General features: G+C 57.4%; 1 protein-coding gene across 3 annotated transcripts in view; it reads right to left on the bottom strand.

The window, feature by feature from the left end:
* Positions 1-5,990: 5,990 nt before the first annotated feature.
* The window catches only part of Casz1 (castor zinc finger 1), a 146,159-nt gene continuing 131,407 nt past the window's right edge, over positions 5,991-20,742 (bottom strand). For 2 of the 3 annotated variants that reach the window (XM_006975227.4, XM_006975226.4), the window contains 12 exons: positions 19,681-20,543; positions 17,550-17,685; positions 17,239-17,302; positions 15,897-16,051; positions 15,658-15,780; positions 14,461-14,799; positions 12,843-13,041; positions 11,932-12,103; positions 10,482-10,633; positions 10,223-10,364; positions 9,394-9,693; positions 6,537-7,767 (listed from right to left, as the gene is read on the bottom strand). In XM_006975227.4, coding sequence (XP_006975289.2) covers positions 6,668-7,767; positions 9,394-9,693; positions 10,223-10,364; positions 10,482-10,633; positions 11,932-12,103; positions 12,843-13,041; positions 14,461-14,799; positions 15,658-15,780; positions 15,897-16,051; positions 17,239-17,302; positions 17,550-17,685; positions 19,681-20,543 — 3,745 coding nt within the window. In that variant the 3' untranslated portion in view covers positions 6,537-6,667. Of the gene's footprint in view, positions 7,768-9,393; positions 9,694-10,222; positions 10,365-10,481; positions 10,634-11,931; positions 12,104-12,842; positions 13,042-14,460; positions 14,800-15,657; positions 15,781-15,896; positions 16,052-17,238; positions 17,303-17,549; positions 17,686-19,680; positions 20,544-20,742 lie in introns of all 3 variants that reach the window. The other variant, XM_015994145.3, reaches the window with a different exon arrangement.

The raw sequence follows: 20,742 nt of genomic DNA, 5'->3' as shown, positions 1-20,742 counted from the left end.
TCTGGCCTCCCCCAGTGCCGGGTGACTCACTGGAACTACCTTGGGCAGGATAGAAAGGACAGACGGGTGGAGGGAGCCACCCCGGGAGGAAGGGGGCTGGCGTGGGGAGGGTTTGCCTCGGGCACCCCAGGCACTGCTGTGGGGAAAGGAGCACCCGGGGACTACCAAGTTTGTACCCCAAAATATTGGGCTTCTCTGAAGTGTATGCATATAAATACCTAAGTTAGGAAAGCTTGTGACTTGGGAGGGAACAGACGGATCCTCTACCTGGGCGACTGAGTTGTGGCTTGTGTTTACAGGATTCTCTATCATTCACTCACTGTTTTTAATAATACAACCCTCCTCCTCGTTCTGAGTGCCTTGGGCATTGATAGGAAAATGGTCTGTGATTGTCCTTTGGGGCTCTCATACCCACTACTTTCTCTGGGACCCATCCAGGCTTGAGAAGACACTGGCCCTTGGGGGTCTTGGCCAGGCCTCTGCTCTGAGGACCGTGCTGCCTCTCCCTGCCCAGGGAAGGAGGGGCTTGCTGTAGTCATCCTCAGGAGCACACTGAATTCAGGGCTGCTCTCTCCTGTCTAAGCACTTGTGTGGGACAGCAGAGGAGAAGGCAGAGGGAGGCCCCGCTCCTGTGGACTCCTCCCCGGGCAGGAAGCCCAGGCCTCCCGGACTTCTGGCAGGTGGAGCCTGGCTACTCTTCTCAACCTGCTCCTGGCCTGGCACGGGTCTTTCTCATCCAGACCCACCCTGTCTGGCCAAGTGGCTAAGGGAAGCACCTTAGCTGATACCTCAGGGTCTCTACACAAGTGGCATGCCCATGCCATGGCACACATTGCATATGGCCACGGGGGCCTGCCGTTTCCACACCCCAGCCTGCACAGTCCCATCTCAGGTCAGAACCCCATGGCTCCTCATCCAAACCAGTCTGCGAGTTCAGCCTGCCTTTTGGGCAACTACCTGAAAGATGAACAAGTCTTCCAGTTCACTTTCCCCGAGGGCTTTGAAGGCTGTGTTCTCCCAGAAGAGGGCGGGTTTGTGGAAGCTTTATAAGGAGACGCCTGGAGTCTTTCCTTGCTCCACAGCGAGGCCTGGAAGACTTTAAAGGAACAGGGATGTTGTGTCCAGTAGCTTGTGCCTCCAGTCCCAGCTACCCGGGAGGGAGGCTGCAGCAGTGAGGAGCCCAGGAGTTCCAGGCTCTGGAGAGATCCTCCAAGAATAAAGGAGACCCAAGTAAGTGAACAAACAGTAGGGTCGTGGCTGTAGAGGCAACTGCTCCTCCTTACGGTACAGTCAACAAGCCCACCCTAAGTTGAAAAGTTGAGTGGGAAAGTCCCATAACACACCAGTGTCCAAACCCCCCCGCACGGCAGCATGGCACGCTGGCACGCGGCCACTCCCTTTGCCGTGGCCGGTGGATTGTGAGCTACGGCTGCATCTGGCTAGCCTGCTTTGGTGTGTGTGCGCGCGCACACACGTGAACGAATGTGCACATAGAGGCCATCTGGCCAGGAGTGTCTTCCTTAGGAATACTGTCCACCTCCTTTGAGACACCTCTCATTAGCCTGCAGCTCACTTGGTCAGGCTTGACTGGCCATGAGCCCTAGGGATCCGCCAGTCTCTCCATCCCAACGCAGACACTGTAGGTGTGTGCCACCCTGCTAGCGTTTTTACAAGGGCTCTAGGAATTGAACTTGGGTCTTTGTACTTGCAGGGCTTTACCAACCGAGCCGTCCCCCCAGCCCCACCCCCACCCCCACTGTGGTTTCCATGGACTCGAAATAAAGCTATGGTAACTTGGATGTGTGTGTGCAGTTTGATGTCTGGCTAGCCCATCACCCCAACTCTGGCATCATCTCCAGGGCACTGCCATCGCCAGGGACCTGTATAGACACAGGGCACAGCAGTTGGCCTCCAGAGGCTCAGGCGGAGCTAAGGGTTGGACGTTTTGAGGCAGGCAGGGCCGGGTAACATTCCTTGGTGGGGAATGGGCAGGGTCTCCCTTAGTGACATGATTCCAGAGGCCAAGAAGCAGCTCTCCACATCCTGGAAGTCACTTTCTGTCAGCTTGCCCCCAGGTTGGGATAGCTCTTGCCAGAAAGGGTGGCACAGGTGGCCTTCTCTGTTTCTGCAAGGTCCCCAGTACTCGGGGGGGGGGGGGGGGGGGGGGTCTTGCTTCTTGGAGACCTGACCTGTCCTTAGGCAGCAAAATGTTCGTCCCTGTGTCCTGGCTCTGGGCCAAAGCCACCTGCAGAGCTGGGATCACCTCTCATGACAGAGAATGGACACCTGTGTTGCCCAATGGCCTGGAAACCCTGCCCAGGGAGGACACTGTCTTAGTGCTGGGTATCCCCCAGAGCCGGGGGCAAGGCCCACACTAGCAACTGGCCCCATTGCCTGGGCACCCTGGCCAGCCCTGTCTGGGAAGGAGGCGGTCCACTGAGACCAGCTGCAAGCCTGCACAGCTGTTTCTAACTCATTCCTCGAGGTTACAAAACTCTTGAATTTGCCCCAGTTTGGGTGTTGAGGCGTCACACACTACCACAGCTAATTAAACCCCAGAGCAAAACATGTTTTACAGCATTTGTACCAAATCCAGCAGGCCACAGGGAACCTCATGGGCCCTGGGCCCTGGGCTGGAGTGCTACCCACAGCAGCTAGCTCCCCGCCTGGCTCTAGGGGTAGGGTTAGAACCCCATCTAAGGGGGCTCAGGTACCCGATACAGGGGTGTGTGCCCTTCTTGGCCCTTCAGGGCCAGCAACTCATTCTCTGAAGGGACACCTGGTGCCTTTCCCTGGGCACTGTCTGAAGGTGGCTAGCAGGCTGCTTCCGTCATCCTTTGGTATGGTCTGCCAAGGTCTGTCCAGGCCCAGAAAGTCCAGGGACAGGAGATGAAGGGATGTTTTTTTTTTTTTTTGGGGGGGGGTTGCAGTCAAGATTAGTGAACTGCCTAATTAGTGTGCCCCTCCCCTGGGCCCCATGAGTCTGCCTCAAAATCTGCCTCCACTGTGCTGTGCCCAGAAAGAGCCCCGTGGCCACACCACCCACCAGCCTATTGCCAGCTGAGCTTGGGGCTTGGCTCCCTGCCTCCCCTCAGGCCCCACGGGAGGCAGCGCAGCCCACCAGGGCCTGTGAAGCTCCAATAATGGTTTTAATTTGTTGAACTTGTGTTTTATCCCATAAATTAGTCACTGTTTTATTTAACAGAATCGTGATATCCACAAACAACAGGCGAGTTCCAACTTGAACATTTTAATAAGACCAAAAAAAGTCTCTATTTTCATGTCTGTTACAAACATATTTATGTAAATAGCCTGTGGGCCTTGTTCCAGGAGCCCAGCAGAAAGGGAAGAGCACTCTATGCTTGCCTGGAGAGGCTGTGTGTGAGAAACACACCCAGCCCGGCACCAGTGGGCCAAGCTTGAGTGTGCCGGGCTCGGCGACGGAGAGTGTACTACAAGAACTCGGCTTTTTGAGACTCTTGGGAAAGTGACATGGTGTCCCCCGTGGCAGGAGTCAGTGTGATGGTGCTCAGTGGGGAAGACCAGGGTGGGCTCTACATGTCTCTTCCCTGAGGCCTTGGGCAGCTCTGGCCACTTGGAGACCAGCTCTGAGTGAGGCTGGCATGGTGCCGATGATGACAAGATTGAGAGTCAGGTCACCCGCTGGAAGTGATGGGGTAAACAGAGGCCATGTGACCTGCGCTTGACTTCGCTTCCAAAGGTGTCCTCAGCCATAGTGCCACCAGGGCCAGCAGCTTAGGCCTTGGCTTGAAGGCTGCAGACCCATGACCCTATTCCTCTGAATCTGCCACCATGTGCTCCAAGCAGGAGCTTCGCCAGCATCCGGACTGGATCCGGGTACGTGCTGTTCCCAGACTGGGCAGGTCCCTGCAGGAAGAAGGAAGGAGCTGAAGGATTGCCTTGCCAAGTGGCAGCCCTGGAGCCCCTGAGAATACACAGGAGAGCTGGCCAGAGTGTAAGGCCTGGGGAGGCTTGAGGCGTCAGGCTTCACTGCCAGGTGGCCCTACTAAGGAGTGACTCCTGAGCCTCGGGTGGGGTTCGGATGGGGCTGAGCCCTCCTTTTTCAGTTGAGCAAGGTTTGAGCCCCCCCCTTCCCAGCCCTCCCCACTCATCAATCTATAGCAAATAGTGGGAGAATCTAGCCTTATGCTCGGAGGCAAAACTAGTCTATCCGAAACCCCTGCCCTGCTGGCATCAAAGTGGCCAAGTCCCTCCTCCTGTCCCTGGGCACTTTGGAGACTGGCTGTGTTTGGGCCACCCCACACATTTGGGTCACGGCCAGCTACTCCAGGATAATTTTAAAAATAAAGATAATGTGACGGATTTTTTTTCCAGTTTTTATTGAGTGAAAATGTCAAACCTTGCATCAGTCATGCAAAAAAATCAAATAAATAAAACACATATATTAAATTTCTAATAGCACTAAATTCAAGTGGAAAAATATTCAGTTCTTAATAACCAGGTGCCGAGGAGACCAGATTCAAGTAATCAGGGCACGCGCTGTTCAGTTCGCTTTCACGGTCTGCATTTTTGTCTCAAAACCTCTCTATATATCTCTATATATCTATATATGTATATACATATAGATATATACACACATATGTGCATACATATTACTTTTATATTTATATATATACACATACATAGTTATAAAACATTAAAAAGAGCATTGGTGGATCAGGCATCATTTTCCTCACAGAAAGAAAATAAAACAAAAATTACACATTAAAATTCAAAATGAGCTAGCAATGGCTTATAGTCCTAATGTGCAATATGAAGCTTACAAAAGGCTAGACTTCGCACTCTCCGCGTCTTCTTTTCTTTTTTTTTTTTTTCTTTTTTATTTTTTGTTTGATTTTGCTACATTGAAAAAAATTTTTTTTAATTTTGTTTTTCCTTTACAAAACTCCTTCCACAGAGGCAGGTCCTGTGGTAGGTCAGACTCTGGGCGAACTCGCAGCAGCAGCATGGAGGCTCTGGCGGGGGCTGTTTAGAAATCACCGTGTTTCCTGTTGGATTAGGTACTCTCCACCGTGCCCTCCCTGCACCCTCTCCATCTCCAGTTCAGATGGTCCTGGCTTTCTGGCTGTGGACAGCCAAGAGGGGACGCGCGCACACGCGCACGCACGCGCACACACACACACACACACACACACACACACACACACACACACACACACACACACACTAGGAGACAGATAAAGAAAACCACTGTCCCGTTTGGGCAGGCTCCCCCTTGAAGATGTGTGGGAGGGGGCTTGCGGGCGGCAGCTTCACCCCTCTGCTGGGTTGGCCCGCTGTCTTCCAGCCTGCCACTGGCCAGGATCTGGAGTGCACAGGTTCACACCACAAGCCTGGCCTCAGGCAGCCTGCTCCTTCTGGAGCAGCGGCTGGCCATGTGCCTGCAGGTGAGCCCCGAGCTGAGCCCAGGTGGCCTTATTGCCTCCAGGAAGGGGTACTTTGGAAAAGGAACCAAATCTGGGTGGGCTGTACCAGCACAAAAGCATCCCAAACAAAATAATAAACAAAACTGAAACAAGAAGGAAAAAAAAGCCCTATGAAGCCACACGCATAACCAACAGAAACCCCCTCAAATGTTAAATTAGCTACAAACTTGTATCAAGAGAATAGTCGTTTTTTTCCTTGTCTCTACAAAATTCAAGTTAAAAGTTGGAATCACGCAGCCCCCATCAGTGCTAGTGTGAAGACAAAACCTCAAACTGAGGCCTCTAAAATAAATGCTAAACAATTCCATTGGAGAAATTGCACTCAGGTCCCCAATCCCAGGGCTGGTCTGGAGGCGGGGCTCAGCTCCCTCGCACCCACCTGCTTTATTTATTTATTTATTTATTTATTTATTTATTTATTTATTTATTTATTTTCTTCTTCTCTTTTTGTTCTATGGAGAATAATAACCTTTACAGGAAAAATACTGTACAACTTTCTTGGTTTTTTTTTTTTTCCATTTTGATTATTAAAGCCAAAACCAGTCGCATCCTTCCTGTTTGCAACAGAGTGACCGAGACCCTCGCCTCCAGCGCCCCACCCCCCTTTCCAGCTGTGCCTGCTTTGGACCACAGCCTCGATTCGCTGGAGGGTGGGCCGGGGCCTGAGCCGCACCAGACCCGGACCACTGCTCGCTCTGGGGCGGGGATGCCGACTTGACTCGCTGCTGATTGCATGAGATTCCCTCCATGTCCCTGTAGTGTCTGTCACCCGTGCTGATGCCGACCGTCTTCGGCCCGCCCTCCCCCGAGTCGGGGGGAGGTCTTAGCTGCATTAGGGGGGCCCCGCCAGATGCTACAGGTGCCTGCCGCCCCGCATCCCGGTGACCCCCGCGGGGAGCCCCTGAGCAAACAAGGACCTCGCGTGTGGGCACGGAGAGGAGCGCAGGCCAGCGCAGGGGAGCGCTGCCACCCGGACACAGCACCTGCTATTCCCTGAACACCCGCTCGGGCAGGCCGGGAGGGAGGGCGCGGGCGGCCCGGAGCACCAGAGGGGTCCCCGCCTCTGCCCTGAGACGGACTCGGGGTCCGGAAGCACCGGCGGGGCCAGGGCGCCTCCCTCCCTGGGGCGGCCCAGCGGGGTCTGTACACAGGGGTTCACATACAGAGCAGTTCCAGAGGGGACTGGAGTGGCGCGGCAGCTAGGGTGACGTGGCGGTGGGCGCCGGGCCGGGGCCACCCAGGGCCGCCAGTGGGGTCCGCGCGCCCGCCTCGCCCGCAGCCTCGGGCAGCGACTCCTCCGAGTCGGTGCGCAGGTCCTCGTCGTCGTCATCATCATCTTCCTCCTCGTCGTCGTCGTCCTCTTCATCGTCATCCTCATCGTCGTCCTCGGCCTCCTCCTCGGGCAGCTCCAGCTCCTCCTCATCGTCCTCCTGGGAGGACTCCCCAGCGGTGCCGGTGGCAGCGGCGGCAGGGGCGGGCGCGGCAGGACCGTCGCGAGGCCCGGGGATGGTGGCAGGCGGGCCGGGGTCCCCCGTGTCCCCGAGTAGGCCCAGGCCCGCAGCCGCCGTCTGCAGGAAGAGCAGCGAGCCGGGCTCGGCGGCCAGCGTGAGCGAGCCGTCCAGGTTGACAGGCGCGCCCGGCGAGGCCGCGGGAGGCTCCCCTCGCTCCTGCTTCTCGTGCTTGCGCTTGTGCGAGTCCATCTGCGACATGCCCACCACCGTGTGGCGGCAGCCCGGGTAGGTGCAGTGGAAATGCGAGCACTTGAGCTTGTACTTGCAGTCGGGCACAGCGCAGTCGGCGCTCGAGCTGAACTGGCAGAAGCCGGCAGCGCTGATCACGTCCTGCTTGCCGTGGTGCTTGCGGTGCGCCGTGACCTTGGTGCTGTCCGTGCAGCGGAAGCGGCAGCGCAGGCAGTGGAAGTGCGTGCTGGTGCCCGAGAACGGGCAGTCGGCGAAGTGGCAGCTGAGCGTGGCCTTAAAGCGCTTGAAGTCGTCCAACACCAGGTTGTCCACGCGGTCGTGGTGCTGGGCGTGCTTGTACATGTGCGTGCGCCCGCAGAACTTGTAGCCGCAGTTCTCCCGCGTGCAGTGGTAGTGGGTGACCTTGAGCGAGAACTGGCAGGCCGTGTCCTTGCAGTCCTCGTAGAGGTCGAAGCGCCGGAAGCCCTCCAGCATCATGCCCTCGTCCAGCATCTTGCGAGAGGAGGCTGTCTTCCTCCGCTTGCCAAAGGGAGACATGTCCTCGATGATCCAAAAGCGCTTTTTGGCCCCTGAGGCTGTCGGCATGGAGATGGTGTTCCCTAGGGAGGGGCAGAGAGAGGTCAGGGTGGAAGGGGTGCCCTTTTGGCAGCAGGGCCCACGTGGGCACCATTCCCAGGGTCACACCCACACAGGGCCCCTGATCCTGGCATGGTGGCCAGCAGACACCGCTTAGGAGCAACACCCTGGCTTTCCCCTGGCCGGGAGCCTCTCCCACAGCCCCCTTGGGAACAGCAGGGAGTCCCAGGCTTCCCCTGCCTTCTAGGTCTGCAGGATGACCACACAGGCATCCCGGGATGTGGTGGCTGCTTCCTGGCCAGTTTGGGTGGGAAGTGAGGACACATCCCAGTGCTAATTGAAGCTGAAGGGGAAGCTGGGAATCTAGGTCGGCAGAGTGTAATTACCCAAGTTGGACCCAGGCCAGGACGCCATCACACGCCTGCCTCTAATGAGGGACAGGCCGGCTCCCTTCCTGCCAGCTCACCAGTCTCGGCTGCCTAACTGTCTGTGCAGCAGGGCTTGCCTCCTGGAAGCAGGGATGCTGAGTGCCCCAGGGCCTTGTGGGCCTGTGACTCCTTTGCCCCTAGAAACATCTCTCTATACCAGAAGTTTCTCTAGGGTTTCAGAGTTTTCTGCCTGGCCTGAGACCTGAACTCAGGGGCTCAGTGGGGATCCCCTGAGAGCCACCCTGGTCCTAGCCTGCTTCTCAGGGCTCAGGAAGACTGTGGCCACAGGCTTCTCTCTGCCTTCCTGGAAGGCACCCGACAACATCCGCAACTGCCTCCTACTGGCTCTATCACACTGGGGAAGAGGCCACCAGCCCTGGCATTCCATCCCTCCTTCCCCAAGAACAAAAGACCCCAGGCCTGGCCCTGCCCAGGGTAGATGAGGCATCTTCTTCCCTGAGCCTTCCCAGGATGCCTGGCTCCCTACCACCCTTTTTCAAAATTCTGTCATAGCATATTGGGAAGAAGACCCAATCACCCAGCTTTGGCAAATGAAGAGACACCAAGGGCTGGGATGGTGTGGGGACATCCAGGCAGGGGGTAAGGTCTAGAAATCTGTGGGGACGGAGCCCTGCAGCTTGAAGTCATGGGGCTTTGCCTGGCTCTGCTGGCAACAGGGCTTTCAGTGGCTGAATTGACTCTGCCCGCTCAGGGCCACCACCCCTGGGGATGGTACAACACCTGGGCTCAAGAACTGAAGCAGGAGCGCATGGCTAGAGACCTGGGGTGACCTTGTCCACCCAAGGAACGGGGCAGCACCATTCCCAAGAGGGCACTGGTGTGGGGCTGGGATGGCAAGAGTTATCTAGCACCGAGCACTGAGTGAGCCTGGAGGCGCCACAGATTTCTTCCCCCTGTTCAGCTTCGGCAGAGGGAGGAGACTCAAGCCAGCATCAGAACCCTCTGGACCCGGGGAGCTCCCAAGTGATCTGAGAAGAGCAGTGGACTCCGCCCCTCACAGGCCCAGGAGGACAAGGATCTCACAGGTCACCCATAAGGACCCTGGCATTGGCAATCTGTTCTCTGCAGTATTTGGCTGTTGCGGGGGGAGGGGGGGCTGCCCTTGGCTCTGCTAGCCACAGAAAAGGGTCCAGTCCTGGATCATAGCCTTGAGGATCAGTCGGGGTGGCAGATACTGGCAAGAAGGCATGTATGAGTTACCTGCAGCGTCCTGAACTAGGGGGGTGGCACTTTTTACTGGAGTTGGAGTGGCAGTGATGGGCGGGAAGCTGGGTGGGCTGCTGATGGGGTGGGCCAGGCCCCGGCTGGCTCCGAGAGTGGCACTGAGCAGAGAGTATGACAGACAGGACGGAGAGAAGAGGCATGGGAGGGGGGGGAGGGGGGGCCGGAGCACAGCCGGTGGGAAGGATGGAGTCAGGGGGGGCGGTGCAGCCCCACGAGCAGCCTCGTCACCAGACGCAGCAGGAGGAGGAAGAGGAGGAGGAGGAGGAACCGGGCAGCCTGGAGAGGGTGGAGAAAAGCAGAAAAACGAAACAAAACAAAGAACAAACAAAAAGAAACCAAATGAGAAACCCAATGGCTACAGCAAGTGCACTATGGAAATGTGTGGACAGATGAGTGGAGAGGTACGACAAAGATGGGGGCAGAGGAGAGAGGCCGGTGGGTGCTGTGCGGGCCGAGGTCACGGTAGGCACCGGGTGTCCAGGGACAGGGCCGGGAGGCGGGGGCCTCTCAGGGGCCCTGGGTCCTGGACGGAGGCCAGGAGGAAGGCTGGCACAGGGTCTATGCTGCTTTCTCTGCGGCTAACGGGATAAGCCCTGGTCCCTCTCTAGGGAATCTGAAGTGACCTGGAGGTGGGCGGCAGAGCGTCAGGAGGGGCCTCAGTGACCAGTGCTGTACAGCTGTTCTCCTGAACACCATCTCGTCCTCAGAGGCCATTCGACTATCAACCTTCTGTCCCAAGGAAGACTCAGCAGAGCTGGGCCTGGGAAGCAGGGGCCCAGCCGGCAAGGCCAGGCCTGCCACTCACCTGCGGCAGTACTCTCATTGCCCACGGGAGTGCTGGAGCAGCTGCGATCCATGGTGGACGACTCGGAGGAGGCGGCACCGGGGCTACAGCCGGTATAATCCATGCCCTCATCTGTTTCGGCATCCATCAGGCTCGGGGGACCCTGAAAGGAAGTGGAGGGGCCCTAAGAAAGCAGGCCACGGGTCCTGTGGGCACTTTGGGCAACACGACCTTGCCCCTGGTAGCCAGGACAGTTGCGCCACATGGCCTGGGCTCTCACCTGGGAGGTGGGCACACGGTCGAAGTTCTTCCCCAGCATCCTTCGCATGTGTTTCCGGGCGTGCGAGGTCATCTGGTGCTTGAGCAGAAAGGAGAACTGGCAGGCTTCCCGGATACAGTGGAAGTGACTGTTCACCTGGTTGTACTTGCAGCCTGCGGATGGAGCCACACGGCATGAGCCTCCCCAGAGGGTGTGCTAGGGACAGGGCGGTGTGGTTCGGAGGCAGATGCCATCTGGGGAAAACGTACTTGCTCTAAGGGAATACCTGCAGCCAGCTCATCCCGGGAAGCCCAAGTCTGCCGGGCAAGCTAACCCCTGGCCTCCCCTCTGGCTTGCATGGGGACACAGGGCAGGCTTGGCCTAATCCCTTACCCCGTTCACGGAGAGGCCACAGCTCCAGGGCCAGGGACCTTCGGGAAACTACCTCTCAGCAAGCCACCTGTCCTCACCTTCTCCGGGGCAGACCTTGTTTAGGTCAGCTGCCCTCCACCCTGCCTCCAACCCCCACTTCCGCTCTGCTCTAGGCTGAGAACAAACAGAGAGGCGCAGGACCTCAGGCATCATCAGCGAAGGGCAGGTGAGGGCCTGCCCATTGCCAGGGGACCGGGCTGGCCAGGTGTCGTATGTCATCTCTCAGCTTTGTTTGGCCTCAGCTACTACTAAAAACACCACAAGTTGAGTAAATAAGGGCAGTCCAGAAGCCTTGACGGCTGTAAGCTGAGCCTGGTCCAGCAGAGGCCAAGCGGGACACCTGCCACTGGGGTCACTAGCCCCCTGCAGGCCACGGGGCCTCTCGGAACTAATACTTGAGGAAAGGTTTGTTTTCCTTCCCTCTGGCAGTTAACTTGGAGTGTCTCACCCTTCGCCTACAGACGGGTTAGAGTGCACCTGGCAGCAGCCTCCATGGACTCCCCAAGTCCCTGCTACCATGACCACGGGACCAGAAGAGGCCTGGCCTGTAGACATCGCCTCTGCCCAGAATCTACCTGACTGCTGGCACTAAGAACAATTGCAAGCATATGTTAAATGCTTTAAAAGAGAACAGACGGCTGAAATGGATGAACAAACGGACAAACTGAGCTCATTTTGGACAAAACGAGCTCAAAACGGGAGAGCTTTCGGACCGATCAAGTCTTCCCTGTTCACCCTGTTCAAGGAAAAGGCAACCAGCCACGCCCTGGATGCAGGGGTGTGGCCCAGGGTGCTGGGAGGGGCTGGTCCTTGCAGCCACTCTTGCCCTCTTCCTGGGATTTCTGGGCTCTGATGCTTTACGAGCAGTCTGACGACACCTGACCTACGACATCGGTGACATCTCTCATAGATCATGGGGTTGCGGGGGGTGGCGGCAGAAATGAGTACCTGGAGAGATGGCCCAGGCTACCAGGACTCCAGGGATCAGGGCCACAGTGCTACCTACTGGAAGTCCCTGCCCAGCCCTGGCCTCAGGTACCTGGTCTTCCGCACTCCTCGCGCTTGGTGAAGTATTTGAACCCATTGGCCGCCCGCCGCTCTGCTTTCTCGTGCTTCTTTATATGCCACGGCAGCTTGGTGGTAATGTTGGTGACAAAGTAGCAGCCCGGCCGGAGGCAGTGGTAGTGTCCCCGCATCCGGAACTCACAGTGCTACAGGGAGGCAAGGCGTATGTGTGTCAGCTCAGTCAGTAACATCTGTGGGCTCCTGCTTGTCTCTGGGCCATGGAAGGTTCTTAGCACCTGTGTTCTTCCACGCTCAGAGTTAGAAAACGCAGTTGCATAAATGTCTCCTTTGTCACTCTATTAAAACATCCTATCTGGTAATCTTGTCATTCTTTGCTCATGCCACACCCAGAGCAGACATCACTAATCTATTTTCAAGTTCATTCCTGTATGACCAGACCTAGGCAGACATCACTAATCTATCCTAGCAGTCGTTTCTGCATACCTAGACCTTACCTGTGACTTCTCAGGCAGCCCTACGTAGCAGTCTTAGGACTAGGCCTTTAAAGTAAACCTGAGCTGTCCTTTATGTCTAGGCATGGACTGTTCTATTTCTTTATCCAATGAGCCTATTTTAAAATTCTAGGCCTCTGGGGAAAGGGGGCATAGCTATTTCCAGGATGAACATGAATGATGTCAAACACACAGTGGCTGAGATAGCATTTAGTCACCACTGGGAGTCAGGCCTGAAATGACAACGCTCACCAACTGAGCATCATCAGTCTGGACCCCTGCCCAGGAGCCTCTAGGGGCTCTGGGGACAGGCAGTGAGTGTCCTTTCCAGGGTCTGCTGCAGGCCAACTTAAAAATGGTGTGAAAAGTAGAGTCTCTGCCAGGAGGAGCTTGCCCTGGGCCTTGGGCCCCCCCCCCACCCCGCCTCACTGACCTGGTTAGGACACAGACACTGTAGGGAATAGTAGGCAAACTGGTCTCGCACGTTCACCAGGCTGTTGCTGGGGTTTATGTGGTCCAAGCAGTGGGACTCGGCCTTGCCCGAGGTCTTGCAGACGTACTTGCAGTTCCCGAAGAGACAGTGGAAGTGGAACTTGCTGGCATATTTGCAGTCCGTCGCCAGGCATGGATCGCTAGAAGGAAACCACAGCCCAGAAGGTCATTGGCATCTCAAGCCCTCCCGCCAACGTCCTCACTTGGTTTGTGTTAGGGTTCCCTTCTCAGTCACCAGGGGTGTAATCAAGGGGAATGCAGGGGGCCACCCTCCTGCTCAACCGAATGAGTCAGCTGGAGACTACAGATCCCAGCATGCATCCCTGTCTCCTTTTGGGAACTCTTGCCTGGTACATGGGGATTGCCATATGTAGGGTGCTCGGAGCAGTGCATGCTGGGACATGTAGTTTCCAAGGCCACACCTCAGGATTAGAGATAAGTTGACTGCAATAACTTCTTGGGCATAAAAATAATGGATAGTGCTGCCAGTCCTGGCTGGATGCCAGAAAGAGCTTGGCTGGTAAGACATGGCACTGCCGTGGATGTGGCTGACTGACAGACTGCAGATGGGTGGGCAGCCCTACCAGGAAGTGCCACTACTGTGGGGTGTGAACAAGTGGTAACATGTGCCTGGTGTCAGTGCCTGCTAAGGCTCACAGCTGCCGGGACATCCCAGGGTCAACTGGGGCCTACAGTGCCCCCCTTACCCAAAGATCCTAGGAACCTGGGACGGGATGGGGGCCGGCGGCGGAGGTGGTGATGAGCAGGGAAGAGCTGGACCACTCTCTAGTGTCTGTGAGGGTTGAGTGCCAGGGGGCTGCAGCCGTGGCTGGGAAGCCCCCAGTCTACAGAGGGCTGTGGGGAGGTGTGGTCTCCAGACACTGGACCCACAGTGGGAGCTCTGGCCAAGTCCAGGAAACTAAAGATGCTAACCATATCAGGGAAGGGAGGGAGGGAGCGCAGGGGACCCGAGAGGGACCAAAGAGCACTGACCCTGCCATGCCGTGGGCCCAGCCCCAGGTGCTCAGAGAGGGAGGACAGCTGTTACTCAGGTGGTATAAATAATCCAATTTATTACTTTTTATTGAGAACAGGAAGCCACACACTTAATGATACAAAGTCACCGTTCTCGCCGCAAGAAGCCACCACCATTAAGTGAAGAAGGTCCCTTCCACCCCTGACCACTGTGAAGGTCTCAAGGGACCAGGCCCTGCTCCCTATTCACTCAGCCTGGGTACGCACCTCAGAGCTGGCCAGCAAGGTGGCCCAGAGGGAACACAGCCTTTTCATAGGCCCGGAAAATTTCCTGAGGAACCTCTGTCCCTAGCTCACCCCAGCCAGTCCTTGCAGGATCCTCCTGGACCACTGGAGCCAAGGCCACTGGCACGCTCGTCCCCCGCCCACTGGCTACCTGGTACAAGTGTGCAGCTGGACAGCTAAGTCCCAGAGGCTGGGGACAGCAGTGTAACTCTGCAGGGCGAGGGGCAGGGCCTCCTGCTGCCCTGGCTACACCCACTCCCAAGACATGGGGACAGGTGCCGGCTCACGGAGGGACTCACTTGTCCTGGAACTGGAGGAACCCGGGTTTGACCTGAGGCTTGGCGCTCTCTAGAGACGTCGTCGCCAGGGGCGAAGTGGGCAGGTGAGGCACTGACGAGGGAATCTGAGGCATCTGGGGTATGGTGGAAGCCAGCTGCTTCCAGGCGAGCAGGGTGGGGGTGGAGGGGACGGAGACGGGGCTGGGAGCGGGCCCCTCCAGGGAAGATCCAGGGACCATGGTGCCAGGAGGTGCCGGTGGGGACGAGGGCGCCAAGGGAGGTTTGGTCTCGGCAGCAGAGGCGGGGAAGGAAGCCTCTGTAGTTCCCTTCGCTGCTCCTCCCTCTGTCCGGAAGTGGAAGCTATGAGAGGCAGAAGAGGTGTCTCAGGACATCGGTCAAGAGGACCCACCGCCAGGTCACCTCTTCCCTAAGCATGCTTGTCCCCTCATGTGACCCTGTCACAACTCAGGGGCCTAGGAGCTCTGCCTCATTCCCACCCTGGACTCTGGAGGTCTCCTATGACCTTACCTAAGCAGAGGAACTTGCGAACCAACTGTCGATCCCACTGTCATTCTGAACCTGGGCTAGACCCTAACTCCATCTTTCTACTGCTGACTTGTGTCCTGAGCTAGCAGAACAGGCCTGTCTCATCAGGCCCCTCCCCTTAAGGGAGTGCTCTGAGAGTCACAGGGAGGAGGACTCGCAGGGTTTGGTAGACTCTGGTGCAGCAGCCAGGAGGAAAGCCTGACGTGGGGCCTAGAGACGTACGGAGTCCTGTCACAGGCAGCGCTGGCCGGCATTGCTTTTTATCGCCATGGAAATCACAAAGTCACTGCAGTTCATTAGGTCAAAGGGAATAGAAAGGTCTCACATGCTGCTAGAAAGGCCTTCACCCAGGAGCCGCGCCCTGGATCCAAACCAAGGCTTTCTAGCCGGGCCCTGGCCTTTCTAAATATTCTCGGGGGGGGGCACCCGTGCAGGGTTGCTGGCCCCACTAGGTCTGGCAGGTAGCAGCTGGTGCTCTGGGTCTGTGTGCTGGAGGGAGGGAAGCCTGCCCCCTGCCTTGGGTAGGGCCTATGAAGAAGCCAGGTCTGTGGCCTGGTAATAACTGCCCTGGGATACTGCTTGGAGACTTCCATCCCAACCAGGCCCGGGGCCCAGCACGGATGTACGGGGCTGTTTGAAGGGTCACCCTCCCCCCCCCAGCCCCTCACTCACTTTGCATGCTTGATGGCCCCGTCCAGGGTGCTGAAAAGCGCTCCACACTCCTCCACCACACAGTGGAAATGGGCCTTGTGGAGGAAGTCGCACTGGGCATCGCAGAAGTCCTTGGTACCAAACCTAGTCAAAGGAGCTCAGCAGTTAGGGGGCCTCTGTCAGAGGTGGGGCTCTGGCCACCAGGGTGGGTGAGAGCAAGACCCTCTGCGCCCCCACACCGTTCCCTGTAGAGCCCTCACCTGCGGAGATAAACCTTCCAAGGCTCTGACAGCTTCTCTTGAACAAGCGCCTTCACAGCCTTGCCCACGAAAGGTGAGGACTCCACAGCGGGGCTCCCCTCCACTTCTGTCTTGATGTTCAGCAAGTTGCCGAGGCCGGGGTTGCCCTGAGACATCTGTAAGGACAGAGGTGAGCTTGGAGCTGGGGGAACTTCAGGACAGACAGTGCCTGTCCTCCTGACTGCCGGAGCCCTGTGGGTGCTGGGAGCAGGGAACACAGGTACCCCTTTGGCCTTGCTAGAGAGGAGGCCCACCTGAAAGACTGTGGCTCTGGCCCCCTGGAGGCAGGGCCTCAGGTAGCGGACTAGCCTGCTGCTGGAGCCATCATTGAAGCTGAGGCTCTCCTCAGGGTGCACACTGCAGCCCATTTTCCCCTGGCCTGGCCACTCCCTGGTCATTCCCTTTCCAGAAGGTATTCCAAAGAAATGCAGGCGGAGGGATGGGGGGGCGGACTATGAATTTCTTGAGAACAAAAGGCACCCAAAGGAGGGTAAGGCAGACTCATGGGGTGAGAGCAAACAGGTTCACCGCTGCTGCTAACGTGGGAGAGGAGCTGGTAGGCTTCTGAGGAAGAAGGGCTGTGAGGGAGCAGGGGCAGTGACCAGAGGGGCAGAGGACAGCAGGAGAGCAACCAGGAGAGGGCAGGCAGCCGGCCATCGACGCTGGGGGGCTGCTGTACCGATGGCGCCCAGCCGGAGCCCACCCACCACACGAGGTCCAGCCCAGACCCCGCTCCCTCTTCAACCCAGTCACTTGTGTACAGTAACCAAATTAATCTTGCTGCAGTCAAATTTATCATGTGAAGGGGAAAATATATTTGAGATGATGTATAATTTACAAAGACCCTGCATTATTTAAAATAAATGTTCTGGAGCGACCTCTCCGGAAGGCGTCCGAGACCATTACTCAAGCCGAAAAGTGGGAATTGATGCTTTGCTCCCAATTTAGTGCCCCTCCCCCACCCCTTTTTAAACAAACAAAAATATATAAAATAAATAAATAACATTAATAACTGAGGGCCAGAGAAGTTAGAGGGTTCCGGAAAAGCTTTTGGAGCCCTCCATCCGAAGGGAAAAAAGGTGTCAGGGGCTGAAATATATTTCTTCAGCCAGTTCATTAAATTAATTTGTAAGCAGTGGCTCTGAAATTATATTCGATGAAAAATGGCCTCAAAATTTAAATGGTACAAACTCATCTTATTAGAGGGAAAACATTAAAAAACAAACACATCCCCCCAACCCCCCAGCACAGCTTTAATTTCTCTGGGTGGGGGAATGGGAGGCGTGTGATGGATGGTTCTTACCTTATTCATAAGCGAGGATAAAAGAGATGAATTTGCCGGGACTGCGTGGCCATTTGATTCATTACTAGAACACACAAACCAGGGGGCTTCAACTCAGACATCCACGAGGCCAGATCCAGAGGCCCTTCCCTCCCAGCCAGCCAGCCCAGGCTCTGGGGCTTTGATTTTCTGCCGTTAACTACACACCAGGAGAGTGAACCCTGGACAGGAGGGTGAGCTCAGGTCCCCAGGGCTGGCTGAGAACACAGGCCCAGGCCACCTCTCCGGGGCCCAGGCCAGCTCCCGCAGGGGCTTCTCTGGCCTTGCCTCACCTGGGCTCCTTCACAGTCAGGTCTAGACTACGGTCTTGGGAGGCCTCGTGGGGGCCGGGGGTGCCAACACTGTCACCAGGCTCCTGCTTCACCTGGGCCTGGGGGAACTTGCTGGGGGTGGGCTGCTGCGCACTTCCTGCAGGGGAGGGGAGGGGAGATGGGATCAGAGGGGTTCAGGTTTCACAGAGGCACAAACTCTGATGCCCCCACCCCCACCACCCGAAGGAAGGGCAGCGGGCTGGATAGGCGGGGGACCCCAGGAGGACTAGCTGCTGGTCAGCGATTCTTCCCGCTGACGTGATCACTTGCGACGTGTACCCCTGTGTGGCAATTCTTCAAGTGATAATTATTGCAAAATTATGTCAAAGTTGTCCTGGCTTAGGGCCTCCTGGAGGAGGAGGGTGGGCGGCTGGGGAGGGGGCCTGGGCGGGGACAGGGGCCCTTCATTTCCTCCACCAACTGTCACAGTCGATTTGTGGGGCTGCCGCTTAAGCTTTTATTAAAGACTCCGTTAATGCTGAGGCAAAGTGGCAGATCTGGACTGGGAGCGGCCCCTCCGTAGTCCCTGCCCACTGTTGCCGAGGCGACAACTCTGGCTGCACTGAGCATGCCTGAGGAGGGCATCTGCTGTGTCAGGGCTATCAAGGCTGACGGCCAATCAGGGTGGTTCAATCTATGTGACCTCTCCGTCTGTCAAGCTGTCCGGGGCAAAGACTCCAGGCCTGCCCTGGATGCCTGGCTGGGTACGAGGGAGAGCTTGGTGGGAAGAGGCCACAGGCGGCTGGCGGGGCAGGGGCAAAGAAAGTTGCTGACAGGACAGTGTCCAGTGAGCCTTGCTCCACAATCCCCAAGTGACTGAAATATTAATTTGCCCCAAGGCACTACAGCTTACAGAGAGCCGCTCCACAGACAGGGAGTGACATTTTATTAAAAATAAAGGGAAACAGCTCCCCTCCTCTTTACCTGACCTTTCTGTTTTGGGGGATGAGGGGGAGAAGTTTTTCTAGGGAAAAGAAATACCCCGGCAGTCTGGTAGCAGCCTTCTGTGGCTCTACCTGCAGGCCCCTGGCTGGAGGAATGGAGCTACAGCAAGACTCCTCCCAGACTTGGAGTGGGAGACAGGGAGGGTTCCAGACTGGGCCGTGGGCCTCTGCCTGGGAACGGAGAGGACTTCCAGTCCTCGGGAGTTCACACTACAGCAGCTCCTACAGTCGCCTACCCTAGGCTCCAGAGAAAAAGCGCAGGTCCCCCCCCCCCAACCCGCATCCTCAAGAGGTGGGATCGGGGCCCCACGTGGGTGGGAGGGACCTCAGCCTTGGCTGACTTTTGAGATGGTTTTGGATGGGAGCAGAGCATGAAGGCTGGACAACCAGGCTGCCGAGGCTGTGCCTGAGGGGCAGGTCTGTCCCTGTCCCAAGAGCTCCACAGGGTGGGGCTTATGTCTGTCCTCAGCATCCAGCTCAGCAAGTAGCCAGGGCGCCACTCTGGGCAAGCACAGTGGTTGTTGAATGAGGGGAAGGAGCCATTTCCAGGTGTGAGCTGAACTCTTTCCAGGAATCCAAATAGCACTGATCACCCTCTGAGGGGCAGGGAAAACAAACAAACAAACAAACAAAATAAAAACAACCTCCCAAAGAAAAGGAAGAGGAGGGAGGAATAAGAGAAAGGGGCAGAGGGAGAGAGTCTGAGTCAGCTCTTGGTCCCGGGGTGCTGTCCAGGCCTGGGCTGCAAATGCCCACACCCTGGGCTCACGCTCCACTCTGCGGCAGCTAGAGAAGACCCGAGAGAAGGAAGGGGCGTGGGGTAGCTCTGCTCAGGACTACACCGGTGACAGAGCCAGTGAGACTTGGAGCCATTAGGACACGCAAGCGCTCGGAGACAGGGACTATTGACCCGCTCCCCATACAGAAAAGCAGAGGCACAAAGTCCCTGGGTGTGTGGCCAAAATGAGGGACCCCCCCCCCAGAGAGAAAATCAACAAGATGGAGACAGAGAACAGGCCAAGAGAAAGAGCTGCTGAGTGGACCGGGCAGACACTCTTCCCAGCCTGCCCTGGGCTCTTCAGTCTGGGTACTGGGAGTTGCCAGTTTCCAAGTGTGCTTGTTGACCGGGCAGGGCCCGGCCTGCTCACCTGGGTCAAAGGTGGCAGAGGGTTTGAGGGCGGCCGCAGCCAGTCTAGCCATCATGGGCGAGATGAGGCCTTTGCTCGCAGAGATCCTTTCCATGATGGAGGCAGGGGGCACCGGGAGAGAGGTGGCGGCCGTGGGGGCTGAGTCTCCAGCTCCAGAAGCCACCAGAGAGGGCATGTCAGGGGTTGCTGACGTTGTGGCCACAGAGGACATGGCGCCCAGGAGCCCCGGAGATCCCACAGGCAGTGAGGTGCTCCCACGGCCAGGAAGGAGAGGGAAGTAGGGTGCGGTTGTGGGTAGGCCTGAGTTGGAGAGGGCCAGGGCTAGGGGGATGGACCCGGGCAGGCCCTGGGGCAGCAGGCCCGCCATCTTGCTACTGGGGGGCTTGGTGGCACTGGGTACGGCCTCAGCCGTGGGGGCAGAGGCCGCGGCGGCGGCGGCGGCGGCGGCCAGGGACGCGGAAGATTGCTGGCTGGTGGGAGAGGCGCTCAGGCTGGAGTTCTTGCTGCTCAGGGCAGAGAAGTCCACGAGGTCGTCGTTGCTGGATTCCTCGTGCTCCGTGTCCTTGGCGCCCAGCAGCGAGGCCGGCAGCCCCAGGGCGCCCGAGGAGCGGATGTGCCTGCGCTCATGCTTGCGCTTGTGTGAGGTCATCTGGCTGGTGGAGGTGAAGGTGAAGCCGCAGCCCGCGCGGATGCAGTGGAAGTGGTTGGTGGCCTTGCTGTACACGCAGCCCTCGTACTTGCACTCCTCGTATTTGTAGAACTTCTTGAAGCCATCCTTGGCGTACGCGTCGTCCTTGACGTGGTAGCTCTTGTGCTTCTCGATGTCACACTTGTTCTTGAAGGTGAACGTGCAGCCCGGGCGCCTGCATGGGACATGGGGGGCGCTGTCGCGGGGCTCATGGAACCCAGGGGAGGCCCCGCCCTGATGGGCCCCTGCTCTGGGGAGGGGCGGACCCTCGGGGAGGGGACGACTCGGCTGGACCCCCAGGCAGCGCCATCAAGCAGCCCTGACTCCTGCCTCTGCTCCCGGGAGGAGCAGGGCCCTGGTGGTCCACGGGCCGG

This window comes from Peromyscus maniculatus, chromosome 2 (assembly GCF_049852395.1).
Source record: "Peromyscus maniculatus bairdii isolate BWxNUB_F1_BW_parent chromosome 2, HU_Pman_BW_mat_3.1, whole genome shotgun sequence".
Classification (NCBI taxonomy): Eukaryota; Metazoa; Chordata; class Mammalia; order Rodentia; family Cricetidae; genus Peromyscus; species Peromyscus maniculatus.
This window is presented reverse-complemented; position numbering and strand designations above follow the sequence as displayed.